Source organism: Dermacentor variabilis, unplaced genomic scaffold, assembly GCF_050947875.1.
Source record: "Dermacentor variabilis isolate Ectoservices unplaced genomic scaffold, ASM5094787v1 scaffold_12, whole genome shotgun sequence".
NCBI lineage: Eukaryota > Metazoa > Arthropoda > Arachnida > Ixodida > Ixodidae > Dermacentor > Dermacentor variabilis.
In genome coordinates this window covers 20,740,861-20,767,140 of record NW_027460280.1, presented here as the reverse complement: position 1 = coordinate 20,767,140, position 26,280 = coordinate 20,740,861, and the positions used below count along the sequence as shown (strand labels likewise).

Genomic DNA, 26,280 nt, shown 5'->3' with positions numbered 1-26,280 from the left:
GTGCCAGCCTCGGCCGCCAATCCCAAGATACAGAAAATGGTTGCGACGGACCTGTCTTCTGCGCAGGCTGAAGACCTTTACCAAGTATTATCGTCCTACAGAGATATTTTTGACTTCAACGATCGCCCTTTAGGCCAGACGCTCGCAGTCAAGCATAGGATTCTTACTGGCGATGCTACTCCTATTCACCGACAACCGTATCAAGTTTCTGCGTCGGAACGCCAAGTAATTCAAAGCGAAGTCAACAAAATGCTAAACAAAAACATCATTGAGCCTTCTTCGAGTCCCTGGGCGTCACCTGTAGTGTTGGTTAAGAAGAAGGATGATACGTGGCACTTCTGTGTAGACTACCGCCATCTGAACAACATTACTAAGAAGGACGTCTACCCGCTCCCACGTATAGACGACGCTCTTGACTGCCTCCACGGTTCCAGCTATTTCTCTTCTATCGATCTTCGTTCTGGATACTGGCAGATTGCTGTTGACGATATGGACAGAGAAAAAACCGCGTTCATCACACCTGATGGCCTATACCAATTTAAAGTAATGCCGTTTGGATTATGTAACGCCCCTGCCACCTTTGAGCGTATGATGGACTCCTTGCTCCGTGGTTTCAAATGGTCCACTTGTCTCTGCTACCTCGACGACGTCATCGTCTTCTTATCCACGTTCGACTCTCACCTTGAGCGTCTAACAGCTATACTTGATGTATTTCAAAAGGCGAAGCTGCAACTTAACTCGTCGAAATGTCGTTTCGGCCACCGCCAAATTACTGTTCTGGGCCACCTCGTTGATGCTTCCGGAGTACAGCCTGATCCCGACAAAACTCGCGCTGTCCGAGACTTTCCGGTTCCGAAGACAGCCGCAGACATTCGAAGTTTTGTCGGGCTATGCTCGTACTTTCGTCGTTTTGTTCAAGATTTTGCGGCAATTGCTAGACCCCTCACTAATCTTTTGAAGAAAGGCGTACAATTCTCGTGGGGTACTGCAGAAGCCGCCGCCTTCTCTCGTTTCATCACTCTTCTCTCCTCACCACCCATTCTCGCCCACTTCGACCTTGATGCTCCTACAGAATTGCGTACAGATGTCAGCGGTCATGGCGTAGGTGCCGTCTTAGCCCAGCGTCAGCGTGGCCAGGATCGCGTTATTGCTTATACAAGCCGCCTCCTCACACCATCGGAGCGCAACTATTCCATTACCGAACGAGAATGCCTTGCTGTAGTCTGGGCGGTTGTGAAGTTCCGTCCTTACCTCTACGGTCACCCTTTTTCCGTAGTCACTGACCATCATGCTCTCTGCTGGCTCTCACCCCTAAAAGATCCTACAGGCCGGCTTGGTCGATGGGCTTTGAGACTACAAAAATTTTCGTATTCTGTGGTCTACAAGTGTGGCCGCCTGCACCAAGGTGCTGACAGCCTGTCGCGTTACCCTGTTGACGACCCTGACTCCTCCAATACTACCAGTGCTGCTTGTGTATTCTCTGTGTCGCAGCTGCTTCATTTCGCCGACGAGCAATGTCGTGACGCCAACATCAGAGGGCTCATCGACCGTTTTGAACACTCTCCGGCCAACGCCACTCTACGCTTCTTCATCCTCTGCGACGGTACTCTGTACTGTCGTAACCTTCATCCGGACGGCTCTGAGTTCCTACTTGTCATACCTAAACACCTCCGCTCAACCATCCTAGAAGAGCTCCACGACGCACCAATGGCAGGACACTTTGGCATATCTCGAACCTATGACCGTGTACGTCGCCGTTTTTTCTGGCCGGGCCTTGCCCGTTCCGTACGACGTTATGTCGCCGCTTGTGAACTTTGCCAACGACGCAAGAAGCCTTCCCAGCCCCCCACTGGTTACCTGCAGCCGCTCGACATCCCTGCCGAGCCCTTCCATCGTGTTGGCTTAGACCTTCTCGGCCCATTTCCGGAATCTACATCAGGAAACAAGTGGGTTGCAGTCGCGCCTGACTACACGACCCGCTACGCCGTAACCCGCGCTCTCCCGACCGGTTGCACAACTGATGTTGCAGACTTCCTTCTACATGATATCATTTTGATGCGTGGTGCTCCGCGTCAATTGCTAACAGACGGTGGCCATAAGTTTTTGGCGAAAGTCATTGACGACATCATGCGGGCCTGCTCCATTCAGCATAAATTTACTACTTCCTACCACCCTCAAACGAACGGCCTCACTGAGCGTTTGAACCGCACCCTTACAGACATGCTATCCAAATACGTTTCAGACGACCACCGTGACTGGGACCTGGCTCTACCCTACATTACCTTTGCATACAACTCTTCCCGTCTCGAAACTGCCGGCTTTTCCCCGTTTTACCTCTTGTATGGCCGCGAACCAACGCTACTACTAGACACCTTGCTTTAGTCCACCACAGCTTCAACTAGCGCTTATGCCCGTGATACAATCGCCCGTGCTGACCATGCTCGTCAACTTGCGCGCGTTCGTCTACAAGTCTCTCAAGACAAACAGAAGCGACGCTACGACCTCCATCACCGTGATGTCCATTTTGCGCCCGACACCCTCGTGTTGCTTTGGTCACCATCGCGTAAAGTTGGCCTTTGTGAGAAACTGCTTTCCTGTTATACCAGCCCATATCTCGTGCTCCGCCAAGTGACCGATGTCACCTATGAAATTGTTCTAGCCACGCTCACTACGTCCTCCGGTGTGACAACCAGTGACATTGTCCACGTCACCCGACTCAAGCCCTACAACTCTCCTGGTGCCTTGGATATTTAAAAGCACCATGACGGCGCTTTTGCCGCCGGGGGGGTAGTATTACGATATTATCAGTAGATACCCAAGAGACGAGCCACCGCGGGAACGAAGACGAAGTGGGTCTGTGCCCTTGGCGTGAGTGAATGTCGGCCTGGCGCTCTGGCTCCAGTCCAGTGTAAATAGCGTGTAAATAGCCTCTTTCGTCTGTGTCTTTCTACACGTAACAATATAAAGCTTGTCTGGAAATTACTATACAATATCTCAGGCAGGTGTTTCCTGCAATTTTAGGAAATATACAATTGCATCACTCATACACAACCACCTTGCAGTGAATTACTGGCAAGCACTTGTCAGTAGTGTTATCGAACACACGAATGACACTGAGTGCAACTGTCAACCCTTTATGTAATGCCTCCTTGAGGAGTCTCCAAGGTATTGAAGTGAAATGAGAATCAGTGCAAGAGGAAATCAATCTGCAGTACAACTGTTCATAGCAGAGTAGATAAACCTCATTTTATGTCAATGTATGGAATAATGAAATGACTGTGAATTTGAATCTCTTATGCTGTCAGCTAGTGAGAATACCTGAGTGGCAGATGCAGAGAAACTCCTCCGGGTGAACACTTTTGGGAAAAGGATATTACACATAGCCTTATCATCTCTAGCAAAATAGCACCAAGAAAACATGGTCAGCCAAGCAATGAAATCCCTGAGCCACTATAGAAGAAGGCAAACCTACAAAATGACTTAAAAATGACTTGTGCCTCACAACCAGCAAAGTACATTTTTGAAGGATTCATGTACAGCATACATTATTTTTTTCCCGACTTGAGGCAGAATATTCTCAGAGCATCTCAAAAAATTTAAATTTTTTCCTACTTTTTTAAAAACCATTAATTGGAAGTGTGGAGAGCCCAAAATGCTGTGTGCATATCTTTTCTACTTGGCATATTTAATTTGCACCTCAAGGGAAATACCTATGCTCCATGTCACTAGTACCAGAACACTGTAGAGGCTATTTCTGTTTTGTGGTGCTTATGTCTTTTTCACACATACTCCCATTGTGTGTGTGTATATGTGTGTGTGTTTTATTTATATATAGTTACATTGTTACTACTCTTGAAAATATTGTACTTTTGCTTATGTTTTCACACTCATGTTCATTTTTTTGTTGTCAGCCTTTCTTTTTGTGTTCCCCTTGCTCATTGTGTCATACTGAAGGGTGTCTTTCAAAAATTAAATAAGTTATTTTTCCCAAAGCCTGTATGCCGTGGGCCTCTTTAGGTGTTCTCATCTCTCTTCTTTCTGTCCTTTTCCTGAAGCACTCATGGGTGTGGCGGAGTTGGCCAAAGGCATCCAGTATGACCAGCCTATCCAAACAGGGTAAGCTACAGTACAAAATTAGGATGATGTGTGTGCCTAATGAACAAAACAAGTGGGGGTTAACTCAGGAGCCAGACTTTTGTTAATCATATCATGAGAAAGGAGCCAGACTTTTGTTAATAATATCATAAGAAGCCAACAAACAATGACACCAAGGACAGTATAGGGGAAATTACTTGTACTTACTAATTGAACTAAAGAAATGATAAAGATGGAAATATATGTGGATGAGAATAAACTTGCCGCAGTGGGGAATGATCCCACTTCTTTGCATTACGCGTGCGGTGATCTACCAATTAAGCTACTGCGGCGCCGCTTTCCCATCCACTTTCTTGCGTATTTATGTTTTACTACTAGAAATAACCCTGGGATCGTTAGCCAGCGCCACCACTCACAAGCCTTGGTGGCACATGATCTTTTTCTGGGTGAAGGCAGCTGGTCAATAAACCCACACATGCTACCTGAAGGCATCAGTCCCTGCAGGGGCGTCTGCGTCAGCAGGCGTTTGGTTTGTTGCAACACCACGTACCCGAGCACACGAGGGTTGGGCCCTCGTGCGTCTAACCATGCGTGGCTTAGCCATGTCCAAAGAAAAGGGGATCCTGGGGGTTGAGCCAATGCCGGGTGTTTGGACCTTTACGGCCCCTCGGCGGTGGCAACACACCTCTATGGCCTCGGCTTCACGTAGATGGCACCCCCGGAGTGACTCACCCGGGGAAAATCGGTAGTTGCCTTTTCCTATTCTCCTCTCTAATTTTCGTCTTCTCTTGGCTTCCTTTTACTTCCACTTTTTCCTGGGCAGCAACGGTTAACCTTGTGTGGGATAGCCAACCTTGGTTATAACAGATTTGATTATACTAGTGTCGTACAGCTGGCGCATGCAGGACGTGCCTTTTCACGGTCTTGCAGCGTCCCCTTGTTGGGCTACATGGTAGGTGGCTGGCGGTGCTGCCGAACTTCTTCATATATCTATGGCAAGTTCTTTTCCACCACTTCCTGGTCGCCCTCATAAACGAGGGCGCACCGAAGAAGTATTTAGGTTCTATGGCCATCATAGTGGAAACTTTCCCAAATTTCATGTCATACACTCCGAGAAAACCGCTAAGTCAGCGAGAATGATCTCTCCTTTTCTGGTATCGAAATTAATAACCGATGTTCTTGGCCAAGGCTATAAAGTTTCCAAACTTGCAAGTGGAGATCTCCTTTTGGAACTTCGAGATAAAAATCAGTATGAAAGGCTGCCAAATCTTGTGTCTTTTGGGGATGTTCCAGTGAATGTGACACCGCATCGCACCATGGACACCACACAGCCGTCGTGTTGTATCTGATAGTAACCTGATTGATCTGACCGAGTCTGAACTACTTGAAGGCTGGAGTGGCCAGAATGTGATCAGTGTAAAACGAATCAAAATGAGGCACGATGGTAAAGAAATACAGAAAAAGCATCCTATTCTCACATTCGGTTCAAGTGTTCTGCCCTAAACAATCGAGGCAGGCTATGTGAAGATCAGGGTCAATCAGTATGTATCCCAAATCCCCTCCGATGCTTTAAATGTCAAAGGTTTGGTCACAGTTGCCAGAACTGCCGTAGCCGACTAACCTGTGCCAAATGTAGCGACCATGAACATCCGCCCGGGTAATGCGAGAACACTGCACACTGTGTGAATTGTGAAGGGGTGCACCCTGCGTACTCGTGGTCCTGCCCATCTTGGAAAAAAGAAAAAGAAATAGTGGCAATCAAAATGAAAGAGAATATTTCATTTAAGGCGACGCACAGGCGCGTATCCCTCTTGCCAAAGAATAGCTTTGCCGAAGTGGCACGTCAGGGGGCAGCGCCACAACGGCCTCTGGTGGCTGTCCGGCCCCCACACAGTGAGCCGGCAGTGACGTCACCCACCCCCTCATCGGTTGTAGCTGGCGCTTCTTCGCCGTCCAAGAAGAAGGGGCCATCGACCTCCGGGCTGGTGGCCTCAGAGGCTTTATCCCTTGAGAAGAGGCCTTCTCGACCAACAAATCACTCACAAGAGCGGGTGTCCAGCGCTTCACAGGAGGTGATAGGCAAGGCACCTAGTCAAACGGCGCCGCTAGCACCTAAGGAGCGGCAAGAATCTCTCGACCGCTTCAAAAAAGAGAAACATTGCATTACGGGACCGGCAAAGGGTCCTGTAACCTAACTTTTCTTGTTATACACACAGCACTAATGTCGTTCCCATTATGGATACCCAAATATTACGATGGAACGTGAGAGGACTTCTTCACAGTCTTGATGATGTTAAATAACTCCTTCACAAATTCACTCCAAAGGGGCTGTGTGTCCAAGAAGCACACCTAAAATTAACACAGACCAACTTTCTAAGGACCATATGCCACTTTCCGCAAGGACCGTGATGATGCACTCACTTCTTCGGGAGGTGTAGCCGTAATAGTCGATAAAGGCATTGCATGTCAGCAAATAAAACTCCGAACTCCCCTCGAGGCAGTTGCAGTCCAAGATGTGCTAGTTGGTAAGCTAATCACAGTTTGCTCGATGTACGTCTCCCCTTCCTGTCAACTTTCTAAAGCAGAGTTTCAAAGCTTCATCGATGAGCTTCCTCCACCATACATACTCGTTGGTGATATAAACGCATATCGCCCCCTGTGGGACAGCACGCACGAACACCTGATAGAAAATTTTCTATTTTCGTCAGGTGCATGTTTAGTGAACATAAAAGAACCAACATACTACAATGTTACACATAACACATACTCGTCCATAGACTTGAGCATAGTTTTGAGCTCACTATTTCCGTACCTGGATTGGTCTGTTCTCAAGAACCCCTATGGGAGCGACCACTTCCCACTTACATTAATGCTAACAAAACCCGATGCATGCTCGCCGCATTTCCCTCGATGGAACCTCGAATCAGTGAACTGAAAATTGTTTCAAGAACTCACATATTTAGGCGGGGACGACATTTCTGATTTTAATGTAGACGATGCTGGGTGGCATACCTAATTAGTTTTATTATTGACGCTGCAACAAAATGTATTAAACAAACTAACGGGCTGGCAAAGAACCATCGCATCCCATGGTGGAATGACGAATCTTGGAAAGCACGCAAAAATCAAAACAAAGCTTGGGTATTGCTTCACAATTCTCCAACAGCTGAAAACTTTATTAATTTCAAACAGGTCAAATCACAAGGCAGGAGAACAAAAAGAGAGAGCTGGGAGCAGTGCATATCTGGAATAAATTCTTACAAAGACGAGGCAAAGGTGTGGAATAGGGTGAATAAAATAAAAGTCCGGGAGATGGACCCCCTGCCCTTAGTAAGTACCCAAGGAGATGGCCTGGTGGAAGACCAGGCAGACTGTCTGCGTGAACACTTTGAATATATCTCCAGTGCATCTCATTACACACAATCATTCATGAGGTTCAAAGAACGCACAGAGCGACAGCCCCTTGATCAGAAATGTGCCCGAAATGAAGATCGCAGCCGCCCGTTCAGTTTAGCTACGCTTAAAACTTCTCTTGCTTGTTGCAACAGCTCAGCACCGGGTGGTGACCGTATTATATATGATATGATCAAGTACCTCCACCCTAAAACACAGAAAACACTCCTCTCACTTTTTAATGTCGTGGGCTGCTGGGTATATACCATATTCTTGGAAAGAAGCTATAATAATACCCATACTCAAACAAGGTAAGGACCTGTCCTTACCTAGTAGTTACGGACCTATCGCTTTGACAAGCTGTCTCTGCAAGCTCTTTGAAAAGATGATAAACCGGCGCCTAGTCTGTCTCCTTGAGAGCAACGGACTACTAGATCCTTACCAGTGTGGTTTCAGAGGAGGCAGGTTGACCGCAGACCACCTTATCGGCATTGAGGCAAACATAAGGGATGCCTTCATACACAAACAGTTTTTTCTCTCCGTATTTCTTGATTTGGAGAAAGCATATGACACCACATGGTGCTTCGGTATTACCCAAGACCTTTTCGCTATGCATATCCACGGCAGTATGTTGAGTATTGTCGAAAGTTACCTTTCTAACCGCACACTTCGTGTAAGGGTAGGCCATGCCTTGTCGAGGTCTTTCACCCAGGAAACTGGTGTTCCGCAAGGTGGTGTGCTAAGTTGCACACTCTTTATTGTGAAAATGAATTCTTTGCGCATGGCTATGCGCAAAGAATCCCACGAGCAATGTTATACTCTGTATATGTAGATGATGTGCACATTGGATTTAAATCATGCAACTTTGCCATCTGCTAACGACATGTCCAGCATGCCTTAATTAAACTGAGGAAAACGGTTTCAGGTTGAGCCCACAGAAAAGTACATGCATTCTTTTCACGAATAAGAGAGGAATAGTACTATGTCCTGCTATTGAGCTCTCTGGTAGCAGATTACCTTTAAGTGCCGAGCACAAGTTTCTTGGCCATCATATTGGACTCGATACACATTCATCCCGCATATTAAATACTTGAACTGCCTCAAAACAATGAACTTATTGAAAATTTTTTCAAATACAACATGGGGCAGTGATAAGAAATGTCTTTTGAAATTATATAGGTGTCTTGTCAGCTCACGTCTTGACTACGGCACGATAGTGTATCAGTCCACTACACCAAGTGCTTTAAAGATGATGGATCCTGTCCATGATTTAGGAATCCATCTCGCGACCAGAGCCTTCAGGACAAGCCCCGTACAAAGCCTTTATGCAGAAACAAAATGTATGGTCACTCCATCTTCAGAGATCATGTAGCAGTTTTAAATATTTCCTTAAAATAAATTCAAACCGCGAACATTCCTTTTATTCATGCACAAATGATATGACCGCTGCCATGCTCTCCTGGCTACATGACCGGGGTAGTTGGAGAAGTATGGAAGAGGCCTTTGCCCTATAGTGGACGTAACCAGGCTGATGATGATGATGATGATGAAATAAACGACCTGCAGTGGCAAGACCGTTCTCTTTGCGTGCGAGGAGCCTTAGGGAGGAAATGGGTGTTCCGGTGTTTGAACATTGTCCTATGGCTCCAGCGAAACTGTTACCACCATGGCAGTGCCAGCTGATAGAGTGTGACACATCCTTTGTAGAGGTCACTAAACATGCGTCAGAGGCACATATTAAAATGGATTTCCTAGAACTCCAGTACACGTACTCATGCGCAGAGTTTTACACAGACGCTTCTAAGTCGCATGCCAGGGTATCTTATGCAGCTGTTGGTCCATCCTTCTCAGAATTCGGTGTACTGCACCCTGAAACAAGTATATTTACAGCTGAGGCCCATGCACTATTCTCGGCTGTGAAGCATATAAGGAAGCCAAACTTAAAAAAAAAGAAACAATTATATTTACAGACTCCCTAAGCATTTTAAAAGCCTTGAAGTAACTCTGTAAACACAAAAACCCGGTACTTACTGAGCTCTATTCCATTCTCTGTAGAGCATATATATCTAACCAGCATGTCATATGGTGGGTACCTGGCCATAGAGGCATCGAGGGTAATGTACTAGCTGACCAAATGGCTACATCACTCACATCGCAAGCTATTATTCCTACCACTGCTGTCTCTGTCACAGATCTGAAGCCTTTCTTATGAAAGAAACTGAGAAGCTACTGGCAATGCTTGTGGGACATGGAAACAAAAATAAGCTTCACTCGCCACAGTTAGGTTCCTGGCCCCTGAAAATGAAAATACGACTAACTGATGTCCTATTCTGTCGACTCAGGATAGGACACACCTATGGCACCCACAATTTTTTACTGACTTGTGTATGAGCCTCCAACCTGTGGTAGATGTGGTAAGAGGCTGACCGTCCTTCAAGTCCTCCTGAAGTGTCGGGAAGATGAAGCTTAGAGAAAGAAACATTTTCCTCTTGTATATTGCCAGCACAACCCTCTCTATCCTGCAGTGTTTCCTAGTGCAGAACTGTTTTTTTGACACCAAAGCAGTTATAGGTTTTTTTGATGATGTTGGCTTGCAAGTTTTTATCCCCATAAATTCATAGCACATCTTCTTTCCAGAGGATGCCGCTGTAATGGTAGTTTTGTATAGCACATGCTTCCAGGCCCTTGCATCTCAAGGGCTCTGTTAAAGCAGTAGTGCTTCTTGCAAATGTTTATCTATGACATATTTCACTGTATCATGATTATTTCACAATGTATCTTTCGTGTCTATTGTACAGCTCATTTACCATTGGCTTAATTTTATCTCATATAGGTTTTATGCACTTTATAGTGACTGTTTTTTAGGCCCCTTTACAGCCACATAACATCTACCCTTCATCATTCATAACTCCAGTGCGAACGCGTTAACACCAGCCTGCTGCTTTTTGGCCACATTTGGCCCTTGCGCCACAAAACACCACATTCGCCATTTATGAAGGCATCAATGTTGCTGGATTCAAGACCCTTGTTATGCAATGAACGAGAAGAGTGGGGGTTAACTGAGGGGCCCGATTTTTGTTAATCATATCATAAGAAGTTTACAAACAACGACACCAAGGACAACGTTTTAGGATGAGTTGTGCCTAAGAAAGGACGAACATAGGAAAAACCTGGTAGACGAGAAGAGTGCAAACTATCAACTCTACCTGGTTTTTCCTGTGTTTGTTCTTTCTTAAAGGGCCCCTCACCAGGTCTGGCCATTTTAAGCTGACAAGCGCAGAGCATACAGTGCGCGCCAACGACCGTGTTTGCAAAGAATTACATTATTATGCACTGCGGAAAAGTCTGAAATTTCAATCCGAGCGCCCTTCTTCCTTCTTCTCATGGCCGCTGCGCTCCAAGCTGGACGGTAACATACTCCATCCTTGCGCCTACATACTCGTGTCTGCAGTGTGACGTCGCTTGTGGTGACACGTGACTTCGAGAATTATTCATGGCAACATCTGTTATTTGTGTGATCTGTTGCTTGAATTGATGAATTGAAGTTTAGAGAAATAATAAAACACACAAATGGAATGTCTGTATGCTCTTGTTTTATTTCTCACCGCAGCAAGAGAGATATACTTCCATTTCGTCTGCTTGTTCCCACGGTCATGCAGTCACGTGCACAGGTACCGAAACTATGCCATTTTCTACTGTGTTCCAGTGCACGATCATGCTCTGCGATCCACTTGTTCTGCCTCAGTATTCATGTAGCACTTAATTATACTTCTAGTCATGTGTCCTTGTGCACAGCGTGCAATATCGTGCGCTACGCGAAACGAGACATCAGAACAGCTCGCGCGCAAATGCCGTCAGCAGAAGTGCGCAGCGCCGTTAAAAAAAAAATGAGGAGAAAAAAATGAAGGTGGAACCCGTGACGTATGCGTCGTGCAATCCTCGAGGTCCAGTATGGGAGAACGCAGAGAAGGAATTTCGCTTGCGGAGGGTAGACGTGGCGAGTGGAGAGAGTGTCTCTCTATGCAGTGGAGATCGCCTTCTGAAATCATGAGTTCGCGGCACTGTAATATTTCTATCTCGGCAATTAATGAGCCGATTTGAAGATATTTTGTGGCAGAATGCTCCCTAAAGGACATGTAACAATTTTCAGCATATGACCAAAATTTGCTATGGGGCCTGGTGAGGGGCCCTTTAAGCGCAACTCCTCCTAAAACATAGTCATGGACCAACTCACCCAGCAAGAAGTTCTCCTAAACCAAGAACAATGTAGGGGAAATTACTTATGATTACTTGTACTTACTTACCAGTTGTCTTCACCCAAAATATGCTTCGCATAAAAAGATCACGTACTCATGGCGCCTACGGCAGAAAGGACGCTCCACATCTGCCACCAAGGTTTGTGAGTGGTGGCGCTGCCTAACAATCCCAGGGTTAGTTCTAGTAGTAAAACATAAATACCCAAGAAAGTGGATGGGAAAATGGCGCCACAGTAGCTTAATTGGTAGAGCATCGCACGCGTAATGCGAAGACGGGGGGTCATTCCCCACCTGTGGCAAGTTGTTTTTTTCATCCACTTTCGTTTCCATGAATTTATCATTTCTTTAATTCAATTTCCCCTGTGTTGTCCTTGGTGTCATTGTTTGTTGGCTTCTTATGATGTGTATGCCTAATGTATTTCTTTAAATACATTGTGTGCTTAGATTTAGGTGCACGTTAAAGAACCCCAGGTGGTCAAAATTTCCGGAGTCCTCCACTACGGCGTGCCTCATAATCAGAAAGTGGTTTTGGCACGTAAAACCCCAAATATTATTATTATTATTAAATTTTGTTGAAATGACTTGGGACACTAAAGGCAAATACTGTATGATATCAACGTCGACTGTTCAAATACCGTTCCAAAAACTATGCAGTGCATGTTTCGTGCCAAAAAAGCACTTAGTTTAAGAGAAAATTGCATCTGAAGGGTTCGCATTGCTCTAGCGCAATTGAAGTTGCCCGCTCATGAGCAAGGAGTTGTGACGTTGCATACACCGTTACTGCCTTTACTGCTGTTGGTGAGTAAACAGCGCCCTACAGCCGGTACTAGTTTCGTTTTTATTATTAGTAGTAGTAGTATTAGTAGTATTTTTTTTATTGCATAAAATGCAATAGCACGGCCAGAAACTGAGCAAAGACAGGCAGTAGCATCCCAAGACATGACATGGATGCATAATTTTTTGCTGCTTGCAGAAATTTTGCTTGTTGGCTGGTAGTCTGCGTGGTAACCAGCGTGTTGCCACATGATTGCGAAGCAACAACAACCAGTGCACCAGCCTTGATCTGAAATCGCTCTTGCTACTTGTTCTCCTTTATGACCGCAAGAAATAAATGGCAAAATCAGCCTTCGCTTTGTCTCGCCTTACACAGAATACAAAGCATCAGAGACCATGCGCACCACTGTCTTGAAGACCATGGAGCCACAAAGGTGTTTTGATTCCTAGCAGCCAGATGGCACTACATAATGTACTACTAGTGACATGGACTGCATTTGACTGGTGATGTTAGAACATTTAAACCAAATCTAGTACCTTCTGGTTAAAATGTTGACCTCATGGCATGTTGGAGGCTTTTTTTAGAGGTGTATGATTGTATTGATTCAGACAGCAATGAAAGTTTGTCGCTAGGTTTTTTTCCCCTTGATGCTATCTATGCCCGTGTATATACTGTATTTATTCGAATCTAGGCCGATAGTTTTTTTCAAATAATCATATACCAGACTTAGGTTTAGGTTATATACGGCTTAGGTTCAAGGATTTTGAAAAATTTTGCCAGTTTGTAATTGAAAATGATAAGTATGGTGCATAGCTAGCGCCATCTAGAAAAGTCGGTATCGCATCCTCTACTAGCTGTGCCAGTAGCCAGCTGAAGTGTACAAGCGACGTCGCCATTTTGACCTGTGTCATATCGGCGTGCAGTGTGGCTACAGTGTACTAGAAGGGGGCAGTGGGCTTACTTGCCGGTAGAGGCTATGTGGTACGGCGGCTCCACAAACATAGACAGTATGTGTTTCTCCGATAGCCTGAACGGTGGCGCTGGTGTTGGCTTCAATGGAATGTGGGAGCGGCGGCAGAGCGGCCCAAGCTACATCCGAGCATATGAGCCCAAGTTTCTCAGCTGCATTAATTTGCTGTGAACGTTGTCACAAGGGTTTTAAATGCGTAAGAATTTCTGTGCTTACCCAACGAGAAATTTGTCCGTCACATAAGACAATGAATGGCTCATATCCCCTTGAACAATGGCTCATACCTCGTAAGCAAGCAAAAAATGCCACGTAAGGCAGAGGCTACAAGCACTCAGCAAAGTGAAGCAAACAGTGCATACGCTAATTTAAATCACCCATGCAACACACAGAACAGCATACGTTTCAATAAAGAAGAAACTCAAAACAAGCATCCGAACCATCAGTACAGCATTGCATACCCCCCCCCCCCCTCCTCAGCAAATGTATAGTGGTGGTTTTGCAACAGCTTCGCTAAATTAACCATAATTCTCCTTAATTAATGCCAAAATGCGTGGGTTTGACTCCCACCAAAGGTCGAGGGTTCGAGTACCTTAATTAACGGTGGCTAATTAACTTCACCCAAATTAACAGCACAAATCTGCACTACAGCCACAGAGGCCACATGAAACGTGGTACCCCAGCATGGCATGGGCCTGCAGGTTTCAAACGACCACAACCAGCACGTGGCCAGAAGCGACTCAATGATTACTTACTACATTGCAGGCTGTACGTCTGTGTGTTGCGCGGAAGTGGGTTGTCAATGCCAGTACAAGATTCCAAGAGTGCATCAAGCTGCTCACTATGACTCCTCCAGGCGAAAGTTTTCAACTTGCCCGGCTGAACTACTGTGACTGAGGAGGCCTCCTTTATCCGTCCATTCAGTTGTAGAGCTTCGTTAAAAGCTTGAGGATCTCTTCATGGAATGCTTCTGTCCGAGCGAGCTGCACTCTGACAGCATTATGAATATGCTGGCAGTTGTGAAAAACAGACTTTTCCTCAAAATTGGTTGCAGTGCACACATTCTTACCCTCACAGCTCAAATAATTAATTTTTATTGTTGTCACATGCCTTCACTTTTATGTAAAAAGACTTAACAGTGGCAAGGCAGGAAAGCGGCAGAGGGCCAAGCAGCGGAAGTTGAGCCGTTGCACATGAAGTGAAGTGCATGAATCAATGGTTGGATGTTGTACTTCAGTTCTTGGAAATAAAAGCTTTATGTCAGTAACAGCCCTGTTATCTTCATTTTGTTTACCGTTATATTGCTGTACATAAGCTTAGCAAAAGGGTAACTGCATAATGATGGTCAGTAATAAATGCAGAGGGCTACTGTCACACAAGAAACATCTAAACTGAAACAAGGAAATATTTAAGCCATACAATTTTATTTTGGCTAAGCAGAGGCGCAAACCTGGCTAGCGTACTGACATTTTTTTAGCTCGGCTAGAAAGTATGCGCACACTGTTTTCTGACTAATTCACTGGCGGACTACCAGACATAATCTTGATACAAAATCATTTTAGCTTAGGTTGACACGGCATGAAACCGTACATTTGGTCACCAACCCTCTAATTCAACAAGATTGTTTTTCTAATTAATTTTTTTATGATTGCTTGATAATTGGAAAATTTTAAGGCCCTCTTCCGCATAAGGAAAATCCGTTGGCGACAACTTATTTGCATAAAAAGTCTAGCGGTTAGGATAGGCAGCAAATTGCTGAAAAATTGGCATCATCCTTTTCCACAAGGTACTATAGCCACAAATATGTGGCCTAAAGAAATATAGTGCTTGCTACATCTACTAATCAAATGCATTTAGCGATGCCGCAGATCCCCGCAGCATTTGAACCCATTCAAGTCGGTTTTGCAAAGAATAAAAAAAAATCGATTGACCACTGTGCTGTGAAGCACAATTACATAGCGAAGACTACCAATGTGAAAACAACCGTTGATTCATCATGGTCATGAAGCCTATGCATCACACAGCAAGTTTCTGTAGGTTTTGAATATTGAACTGCATTTTAGAACGCCATTTCGAAGCAGCTTCCCTAACTTTGAAGTCGCTAAACTATCACCAATTGTTCATTCAAGGCGCCGAATAAGCTGCCAGTCACTAGACAGAAAGCTTTGTCACTAAACAGACAAGAAAGTAGCTAAATCCTAGCGACAACAATCACTAGAACGGCAATCCTGATTACAGACCGTTAAATTATTAAAAGCACCCGCCGTGGTTGCTCAGTGGCTATGGTGTTGGGCTGCTGAGCACGAGGTCGCGGGATCGAATCCCGGCCACGGCGGCCGCATTTCGATGGAGGCGAAATGCGAAAACACCCGTGTGCTTAGGTTTAGGTGCACGTTAAAGAACCCCAGGTGGTCAAAATTTCCGGAGTCCTCCACTACGGCGTGCCTCATAATCAGAAAGTGGTTTTGGCACGTAAAACCCCAGATATTATTATTATTAAATTATTAAAAGCAAGGCTGATATTGTGTTTTCAAAAATGGTTATGTTAGATGGCCCCAACAAACTCCGGACAATGCAAGTGGCAGAAGGTACAAATTGTTTTGGACCACCTGGTGACAGCCTCCTATGCACTGCTTGTGTGCAAGACGCATTCCCCAGGTGGCTTACATTGCAAAGCGCATACCCTTGACTGCTTATTCGTCATCTGCTACACCGCGTGGCTTTGAGGCCTGAAAAACAATCCTCGATGCCTAACCAGGGAATAAGCAGTAAAAGTCATACTTACCTGGGTGCTAGTCTGAAAGACAACTTGGCCTCATGCTGTTTTGTTGGATTTTCCAGTGTGTAGCCAACAGTCCCTGCTTTCAAAAGTGGGGGGTTAGGGGGAGGCAAATGACCTACTTTGCCCCCCCCCCCACTCTTGACAATGAGGGGGCAAGTGCCCCCCCCCGCTCCTCTGGCAGATATGCCTATGGCTCCACATAGTGCAGTAGAAGGTCGCCCGCAGAAACAAAGCCCTGGAGGGACTGAATTATCTGCAGGGCCTCCTGCGAGGACAACGTCGAGGCAGCCTACACTACCATGTCATCGCTGCCGTTGTCGCAGTCACTGTCGCCATCACTATCCGATGCAAGCACATACATGACGATCGCCTCATCAGTTAGAAGTTCTGATGTTTCTAATGCGTCATCCGCATGTAGAAACTGTTTGAGTCCTGAAGCATCCTCGTCGACTGCAAACCCAAGTTCAGGCATCACTTTGTTGGTGGGAGCTTCGCAGGCTGCGTACAAGTCACTGTTGCCTTGGACAAAGCATGCATTATTAAAGCAGTTCTGCACAGTAGAATCGCTTACTTTGGACCACACACCAAAGATAAACTGCGCGGCCATCAATAGATTGATCTTCAAGTCTGGTTGCTTCCTGCTTGTCCGCATGGCCATGTCCATCAACAGGACTAACTTGTTCAGGACACGGCAACAATACATGAGCTCAAAATTGGTGATCATGCCAACGTCCATGGACTGCAAGCCTACCGTCGTGTTCCACAGCAGGAAAAAAAACTTCCACACTTGAGAGCTTGGGCATGGAGTAGTGGGCACTACAATTATCTAAGATGAGCGCCATCTTCCTCTTAGATCGCTTCATACATTCATCGAACTCCAATAGCCACTGACGAAAAAGTTCTCATGTCGTCTATTCCTTGCGTTTGTGATGTTAGCGTACTAGGATCCTAGCAGCAGCGCGGAAACAGTGGGGATCTTTTTATTAGTGACAAATGCGAGGCATTTGTTGCTTCCGTCGGTGTTTGCACACAAAAACACAGTGAGGCACAGCTTGCTCCTTTTGTCGCTCTTACACGTGTCTCCTTTGAGGGCATGCATCTTGGACGGCAACATCTGGAAGAACAGTTCTGTTTCATCGCCATTATGTTCGTTGGTGTCATCGTAGTTGCCGAGGATCTAGGGCAGCGTTTTCTCCATCCGCTTCTGCCTCGCCTCCACCTCAAGCAAAACTCCTTCACCGGTGACAGCTTTGTAAACAGTGCTATGCCTTTCTTTGAAGCACTGTACCCAGCCGCCACCTGGCTGGAAGTCCACATTGTTGATGAATAGGGTAAACTGCTTCGCCTTTGTGGCCAGAATTGGCCCAGTGATGGGCAAGTTCATGGCACAGGCACCGCAAAACCACCCGTAGAGGGCCTTTTCCACCTCCTTGATGCACCTCATCAAAAACGTTTGCACCTATTGTCTACCGAGCAGTTTTCTTTGTTGAACTTCTCTGCCAAGCCGATGATTGTCAACACTGTCAGTTGCAACAGTCCATTCTTCTTCACTAAGTCACACACTTTTTTACCGTCTTTGTACTCCTTCACAATACTGCACTTCGTTTCCTAATCTATAGCAGTGCGCTTTCTTCTCACCGGCAACATTGTGCATTGCTGATGATTAGTGGGCGGATAAGCCATCTTCCGTTTTGGCAGCGATTCAAATTAGGCAGAGAAACCATATGGCCAGGAACGACTTACACAACCAACAGAGATGAACACGAGCAACTTAATCCATTCACAGAACTGTGCAGAATGAAGCGCCAGCGAGCAATCTGGGAACAGCGCTCTCAGCGCAGTTCATTCTTGTTTCGGAGGATGGTGCAGCATAGAGCTATGGGTGCTGCCCATTCGTGTTTGGAGGGGAGGAAGGGTGATGGGAAAGAAGTGTGCGAGGCTGGCAATGCAGAGAAAGCTGGAAAACAGGTTCTATTCTATGAGTGTATGGTTGCCATTAGGGCAGTGGGCAAGGGTGCAACGGTTCTAATTTCTCTTTTAAAGCGCAGCCCTTTAACGGTCGTTCCTATGTTGAGCGGCGGCGCAACCAAGCGAACGAGCAAAGCGAAGGATGAAAGTGCAAATGCGGAGCTCAGTGAGGGTGCAAAAAAAAAGAAACTGCTTGCCCCCGCGAGAGCGAACAGAGCTCTTGTGGGGGCGAGAGCGAAAACAACGCGAGGAGGAAAGCGGAGGAGGAGGCTAAAGTGAAAGTATGAGGTGGAAAGTGGAGGAAGAGCGGAGGGGGACGGCCTGCGCATGCCCTGAGTTGCCAGGGGCCACAGCATCCGCTGCCGCATGGCCAATCTCATCTGCGCTTCCATGAGGGGGGGGGGGGGGGGAGGGCGTGAGATGGGCAGGTTCATGGTGTCAAGTGCTGAGGCCAGTCCACAGTGTGGTATGACAGGAATCACGGCTCCTGCAAGGGGTGATGGCGAGTGGCTATGAGTAAGGCTCGATGTGAAGCTGATGTTGTAGCCGCTGACACTGGTGGCATGACTTCCCTATGATGAAGGGCCGCTCTTGTCATGGGTGGAGCGAAAGCATAAGAAGAAAAGCGTAGTGCTAAGAAATGGCGCCAGAGTAGTGTGCGTCCTCTGCATGCAAACAAATCACTACATAAGTGGAGGTCTGTCTGTGGCTGCTACTGGAAATTGCGCCCGCACGTCACTCTCACAATCTCCTGATTAGCAAGGCATTCACGCCACACTTTGCTCCATTTGCGTGCCAGCTACTCTGCTCACGGCGTTCTCTTCCTTATATAAACCGTGTACCTATATAATCATAATACAAAATATTGACACACGAAATGAAAATCCATACAGAGCTGCATTCATATTTCGCATTCAAATCAAATCAAACTTTATTTCATCTCTCAACAAAGAAAGAAAGGCGGGGTAGCGGAAAAAAGCTGCATTACTGCAGCTTGACTAAGCCCGGCCCCCTATGGTACAATTCGACAGTGTGCAGCAGTAACAGAAGTACATGACAGCTTAACGTAAGGCTAGGCACTTTACAGAAAATTTGAAGGAAAAAAAAATGTCCAATGCAGTAACATGGATGTACAGGCAGTAAATTGTTTTCTTTTCTTTGATGTAGCACAAAGAAATGAAAAACGGTATCAGAGAAGTACATACAAAATAATTTCAGAAAATAAGCTGTGGCAATGCAGCTAAAAAGAAAATGAAAACAAAAATGAATACATCAGACGCATCAAACTCAATATAAATAGATGACATACGTTTATGTGCATATACAGTAAAACCTTGTTAATTCAGAATTATCGGGACCACAAAACATCTTCGAATTAAGCGGGTTTTCGGATTAACCGAACACACAAAAAAAATGCAACCCAGGCAAAAAATTTTGCTGCAGAAATGCACTACCTTTATTCGGCAACCTTAGGATTACTTAAACCCAGGCAAAAAAAATTGCTGCAGTAATGTGCTACCTTTATTCGGCGATCTTTGGATTACTTAAGGTAATCAGTGATGCTGGTTTGCCGAGTCCTGTAGTTCGAGACTCCAAGGGTCATTTTTCTAGTTGGCCAATTACGTGCAGCATTTGAGAATTTCCACCGTGGCCCTCAACAAAACTGCGGATAACATTCAGCGATCCGATAACTTCCCCGAGAGCGGGTGCTCGGGAGGGCTCGTTAGCGTTGTCGTCGCTGTCATCGCACATGGTCGCATCAGCAGTAGCTTCACTCTCCAAGTCTGAGTAGCACATTCGTTGATCATTTTCAAAATTCAGATTCTCGACGAAGCTGACTGCACCGGATTCACTATTCTCTGCGCAGAGTGCATTGATGCAGTCACAATACTTGGCTCCTTCTTCATCAGGTGCACCTGAATAGTCAGCATAAGCATCGACGGTGCTTTCCTTCGAGAAGCCACCGGGTTCAAAACACCACATGATCAAAGTGGGTTCCACTTGCTTCCATGCATACACAACAAGACATATGGCCCTGAGGAGGTCGATGGAGTACTCTTTGCCATTGTCGTAGCAAAGGAGCATGCGCTTGAGCAGGTGGTAGCGGTAAGTCTTCCTCGTGTGGGGAATGATGCCTTGGTTCATTGGCTGCGATATGGACGTGGTGTTTGGAGGAAAAAATACCATCCTGATAGCTTTCAGGTGTGGGATGTCACCATGTGCCGGGCAATTATCAACAACGAAAAGTACATTCCTGCCTGTGGCCGCGAACTTGCGGTCAAGCTGCCGAACGTAATCTTCAAATATTGCACCTGTGACCCAGGCTTTCTTGTTGTGCCGGTAGATAAGCTCATCCCTTGGCGGCAGCCGTGCATTTTTAAAGCAGCAAGGCTTCCCACTCTTTCCAACTATGAGTAGCGGCAGCTTGTGTTTATCACACATGTTCGCGCCGAACAGAACGGTAATTTTTTCCTTGCCCTGCTTTCGACCCTTGACCGCGGTGTCCTTCGCTGCGAACATTTTTGTGGGCAGCATCTTGTAAAAAAGGGCTGCCTCGTCAAGGTTGTACACATCATCTGCACCGTACTCGCTAAGCAACGAAGCCAATGTGTGTTTCTTTCAGTCGTCGACGACGCTCTTGTTTGCGCTGCCGCACTCGCCACAGACGGCTATGAAGGTCAAATTATTGCACTCTTTAAAACGGCTGAACCATCCATTGCTACACTTAAACTCATTGTGCCCAAGTTGTAGAGCCAAGTCGTTGGCCTTTTCCCGCAGTATCGTTCCATTGACGGGAAGGTGGGCTGTGTTTGCTTTCTACAGCCAGCGAAGTAAAGCTGATTCCACGTCTTGGTACATGAGAGCCCGTACTCGCGACCGCTTCGAAGAATATGTCTTGCTGTAGGCCTCCAGTACTTTCGATTTGCTCTTCAATATTGTCGACATCGTCGTGAGGGGCACGCTGCGCCTTTCAGCCAACTCGGTCTTGGAACACGTGTTCTTACCCGCTTATTGGATCAAGCAGAACTTCTGCTGCAGCGTTGAAGTCTTATACTTTGGCATCTTCGCTCACTGGCACTTCTGCACAGTTCAGAGGAAAAAAAAAAAACACCATGCTAGCGGCAACACCCCTAACCACCGCACACAAAGAAATGGCACAGACCGGCGTTGCGCACACACACGCCGCCACAGGCGTGTGTGGGCAAATGGCAGCCAGTGGCAGCGGCACAGAACACGCACTGATGCTGCGACTGCAAGGAGCGTGCGGAGTGGGGGACGAGAGCATGATGATAAAAGCCGGTATACCCGCTGTGTTGCAGTGAAACATGTCTTCTCCTCTGCAGTCGCGCGTTTTGGCGGTATGCAGGACATACCATGGACTGATTTTTGTGCTAGCAGTACTACGGGTTGGGCGCTTCGTCTATAAATATCGCGATTGCTATGTGGCGTTGCCTCACGGCTTCGAATGGGCATCGTTTCGTCGGATTTGCGGTGAAATGGGGATCAGGAATTGACGCATAGCACCCCAAATCTTCGAATTAATTAACTGGGTTGGCCTAGGCCGCCGGTTCGAATTATTTGGTCAAATTTACATTGGAAAATATGGGACCACAAAAAGCCTTCGAATTATCCGGGATTTCGAATTGACAGAGTTTGAATTAACGAGGTTTTACTGTATGTATACTTATGTAGAAATACACATGCTCATGCATACTTATATATATGCAATAATCAAATACAAGTACAAGAATCACACAGCGGGATTTTGCGAAAGGAAATAAGTGAAAAAGGAACGAGGAGACATAGTATACGGATTGCTGTCCATAATTAGTACGAAAAAAGCGTGTTAACTAAATGTCTGCATGTCTCGTGTTATAGGGAATTTCGCGACGATTCAGGTTAAACAAATTTACATAATAAACATTTCCCCTTCTCAACATAGTTCTGTTCATGCATGCTAGACGAAATGAATAAATGAATTCAACCGGTATTATTTTGTATTTGCAAAATATTTAGATGTGTGTTCTTTGGAGGAAAGTTTAGCTACAGCAGGAATTGCTCGTTTTTTACATAATTTTAGTTTAGTGATGTTTTGTTTTGATGTTGTTGCCCAGACTAGGTAGCAATAATTTGGTGTAGAATCAAAAAGTGAGTTGTACACAGTTCGTTTCACAGTGGTAGGCAAGACATGTCAGTGTCTATGTAACAGTCCCATAATTCGGTTTAGCTTTCCGCAAAGACATTCGACATGTTTGTTCCAAAGTAGATTTTCTGAAAATATAACTCCTAGTGTTTTAACCTCATTTAAAATTTTAATTTCTTCATTTTTAAATACAACCTGTTTTCAAGATTTAGGGCCCTATGCTTTGGGCGAAACATGATTGCTTGTGTTTTTTAGCATTAATTCCTAAGTAGTTTCTATCATACCAGTTTGCGGTATCCTGCAGCATAATGTTTGCACAATTTACGAGAATATCTGGATTTGTGCCCCTGGAAAAGATGGTGGTATAGTCTGCATATCCTATCCATTTGATATTTTCAGCGGTCGAAAAAAGATCATGCATGTAAACAATGAAAAGAAGTAGTCTGAGAATGCTCCCTTGTGGCACACCATGTGGGATATTGTTTACTTTTGAGTTTGAATGATTATGGCTAACATACTTAGAGCGATGTTGCCGATACGAAGACAACATCTCGTTTGTGGGACCATATACTCCGTGTTGTTCAAGCTTAGATAAAAGTTTAGAACGACAGAAAGCTGAGCTAGTTGGTAAGGATTCATTATGCAAAATAGAAGTGAGGCATGCAGACAGGACACAAGAGTAGAGAAGTGGACAACACGAACGCCGACTATCAACTGAAGGGAGCACTGAGGCGAAAAAAGAAAGAATACACAAAACTCATCTGCGCATGCTCAGGAATGGTAACACCATGTGTCAATCGGGTACACGTGCCGGTCTACGTGAGAGATAACTGTTAAAGCACTTAATCTCTTCCTTATGTAAAGTAATCGAAGGCTGACTCACGCACGCACTTCCACCATTGTAGATATACCATGCCTCCACCATAAGACGCGTATCTTCATTCTTATGCCTGCACAATATCGCGCATTCATCTAACTCTGGCTGCAGTTACAATCTCGGCAATGTAGCGAAAGATTAGAAGGCGATCCAGCGGTTACCGACCTTTTATGTTCCATTAGCCTCTGATTGATACACCGTCCAGTTTGCCCTACGTAGAACTGGCCACAGCTAAGGGGAATTTTATACACCACACCCATACGACAGTCAGTAAAACTGTTGTTCTTATTGTGCTTTACTGGACAAATATCGGTTCGTTTTTTGCCTTTTACCCGCTCCTTTTTATTCTGTACGGCAGCGCATATCTTACCTTGCTTATTGGGAGCAGTGAAAGCAACATTAACATCATATCTACTAGCAACTTTTTTAAGCCTGTGCGACACTGAATGAATATACAGAATGCGTCTTATGGTGGGAGGCATGGCATATCTATAATGGTGGAAGTGCATGCGTGAGTCAGCCTTCGATTACTTTACATAAGGAAAAGATTAAGTGCCTTAACAGTTATGTACCCGATTGACATGTGGTGTTACCATTCCTGAGCATGCGCAGATGAGTTTTGTGTCTTCTTTTTTTTTGCCTCAGTGCTCCCTTCAGTTGATAAAAGTGTGATATGATAAACAGTATCGAATGCTTTTGTGAGATCTAAATATATACCCAAGACCAGTTCTTTTGTATCAAGCGCCGCAGTTATAAATTCTTTTTGGGTTAGTAAAGCCAATTCCGTTGATTTGCCTTTGAGAAAACCATACTGTGATGTCGAGATGAGCGAGTGCTTGTCCAAGAAACCATACAATTGCTTGTGTATGATTTTTTTTCTAAGCCCTTCGAAAAGACAGGTAAAATGGAAATTGGATTAAAGTTATTTGGGTCGTTTTTATTTCTACCCTTGTGGATTGCTACAACTTTTGCAATCTGCATTTCCTTCAGAAAGCAGCCCTTTTCTAAGCATAAGTTGTAAATTCAACTAAAATGGGTGCAATTATGTCCATAACAAATTTAATTGGCCTAACTTTCACATCGTTTGCATCACATGACTTGGAATTTTTTAGGCTATAGAACACGCTTTTAACTTCATTCTCACTTGTGGGAAAAAACACCATACTGCCAGAAAATTTAGCTGTTTTATGAATCAAGGGTATGCTTTTTGCAACTTGTAGGCTCTGCAACAGCTATGAAATGATCATTTAAAACATTTGAAAGATCTGCCGCGCAGATAAAGCGATTGTTCACAAGCATGCTGTCAACATTAGAAACATTGGTCTGTTTTATAAAGCTGTTTAGTCACTTCCAGAACAGAGCAAAGTGGCTCACCACATCGTTAAAATAGGCTTGATAACTCTTTTTTTCGCGGCTTTTAGTTTAGCGTTGAGCTTATTTCTAAACACCTTGAAAGCCTTAAGTTTGTCGATATCTTTAGTTTTCACAAATTCCCAGTACATGCAGTTTTTCAAATTTATCTGCTTGTGAAGGGAAGGTGTTTATCCAAGGTTTTCAAGAGTTCTTACATTTTCTGATAACGATGTCTGGAAAATCTTTTTTATATAAAGCTTTAAAATCCACAATGAACACTTGGTACATTCTATCTGCGTCGGTACACGATAGAATGTGATTCCTAGTCATGAATCTGAAAGTTCCATTCGAAAGGCATTAGGGAGTATCGTAATCATCGGGGAATTTATTTCTTTTTTCTTTTCAAGGATTTCGCATTCCATTACCTTTCAGCACGGACACCCAGCAGCCAGACTTCATCGTTATAACTGATAATGCAGCATGGGGGCATTGTAGTAAACCGTTTATTTCACCATAGAAAACATACAAAAGTTGATGCTGCAGCAGCATCTCATTGCAGAAGGGTGCGCATTTGGGCTGGTTGGTTCATGATTACGAGCAGAAAACACCGCTAAATGATAAGACGATGTTCTTTGCAATAGTGGTAGAGGATACAGGATGTCCCACGTAACTTGAGCCAAACTATAAAAATATCCAGATGCCACGTAGCTGGACAGAACCAAGGTAATGTTGTTTGCTATTGCTTGGAGTCTTAATTAATCATCAACTTCTCAAATATTACAGTTAGATGAAAAGTGTCGATGAGGAATTGTAGAGCAACATGAAAAACTCTGGATGCAGCTTTCTGCTGCTCAATACGTGCTACATAAAAGTGTTTTTTCCTAGCATGAAAGAAGCCCGCGTATACACGCAAAGTGCCTCGAGCGGAGAGTCGTGCAGCAATATATGTGGTGGCTACTCAGATGCTAAGTTCATATGAGCAAAGCTCGGTTTCTTGAGTTGAATGAGTAATTTCTACTTGTGCAAGGCTAACTAGAATGAGGGAACCAAAGTGCGACACCTCAACACCACGGTCCACCAGGTTCTGTCTCTCCATGTGTGACAGGTAGCTCTGAAAAGCCTTAGGCTTAGCAAGTCACTACTCTGACAACAGCTGGCATCTAAAAACAACACCCAAAATGGGTGCAAGACCGGCAATTGCCAGGAGATGTCAACTTTGCGAGGTGGTCCTACCCTGCTTGGTGCACACAACATCCGAACAGACGGCGCCTGCTGTCCCAGACAGTGCTGGAGCATCCGTTGCGAAGCCGCAATGCTAGACAGCCCGTAACTGGACCCATGGCTCATAACCACCCGGCTCCCAAAGCCGCAACACGCAGAGTCAAAGAGATACATGAAGCTATTTACATAATAAACACGGACCACCCACGAGGCTTTCATACTCACCGACTTCAGGCTTGCCAATCCTCCATGGATGCTAGGCCTTGCTCTCCCAGGATGCAGACCATGTGGCTTCCAAGAACCTCGGAAAAGGCTTAGTATGTCAACAAGCTCAAACATGCCATGGCAACCATCACTTTGCTCAAGAAAGAACGCCTCCGGCAATAGCGGTCAAAATCCACACTAGGTTGTCTCAAACCGAGCAATACTGTCAAAACTATCATCTAGTG

The 26,280-nt window shown here is 45.2% G+C and overlaps 1 protein-coding gene across 1 annotated transcript in view; it reads left to right on the top strand.

Annotated features, from left to right (window-relative positions):
* abs (ATP-dependent RNA helicase abstrakt) overlaps positions 1-26,280 on the top strand; it is a 227,432-nt gene that overhangs the window by 18,524 nt on the left and 182,628 nt on the right. The window contains exon 5 of the mRNA XM_075677274.1: positions 4,056-4,116. Within this exon, the coding sequence (XP_075533389.1) occupies positions 4,056-4,116 (61 nt within the window). The remainder of the gene's footprint in view (positions 1-4,055; positions 4,117-26,280) is intronic.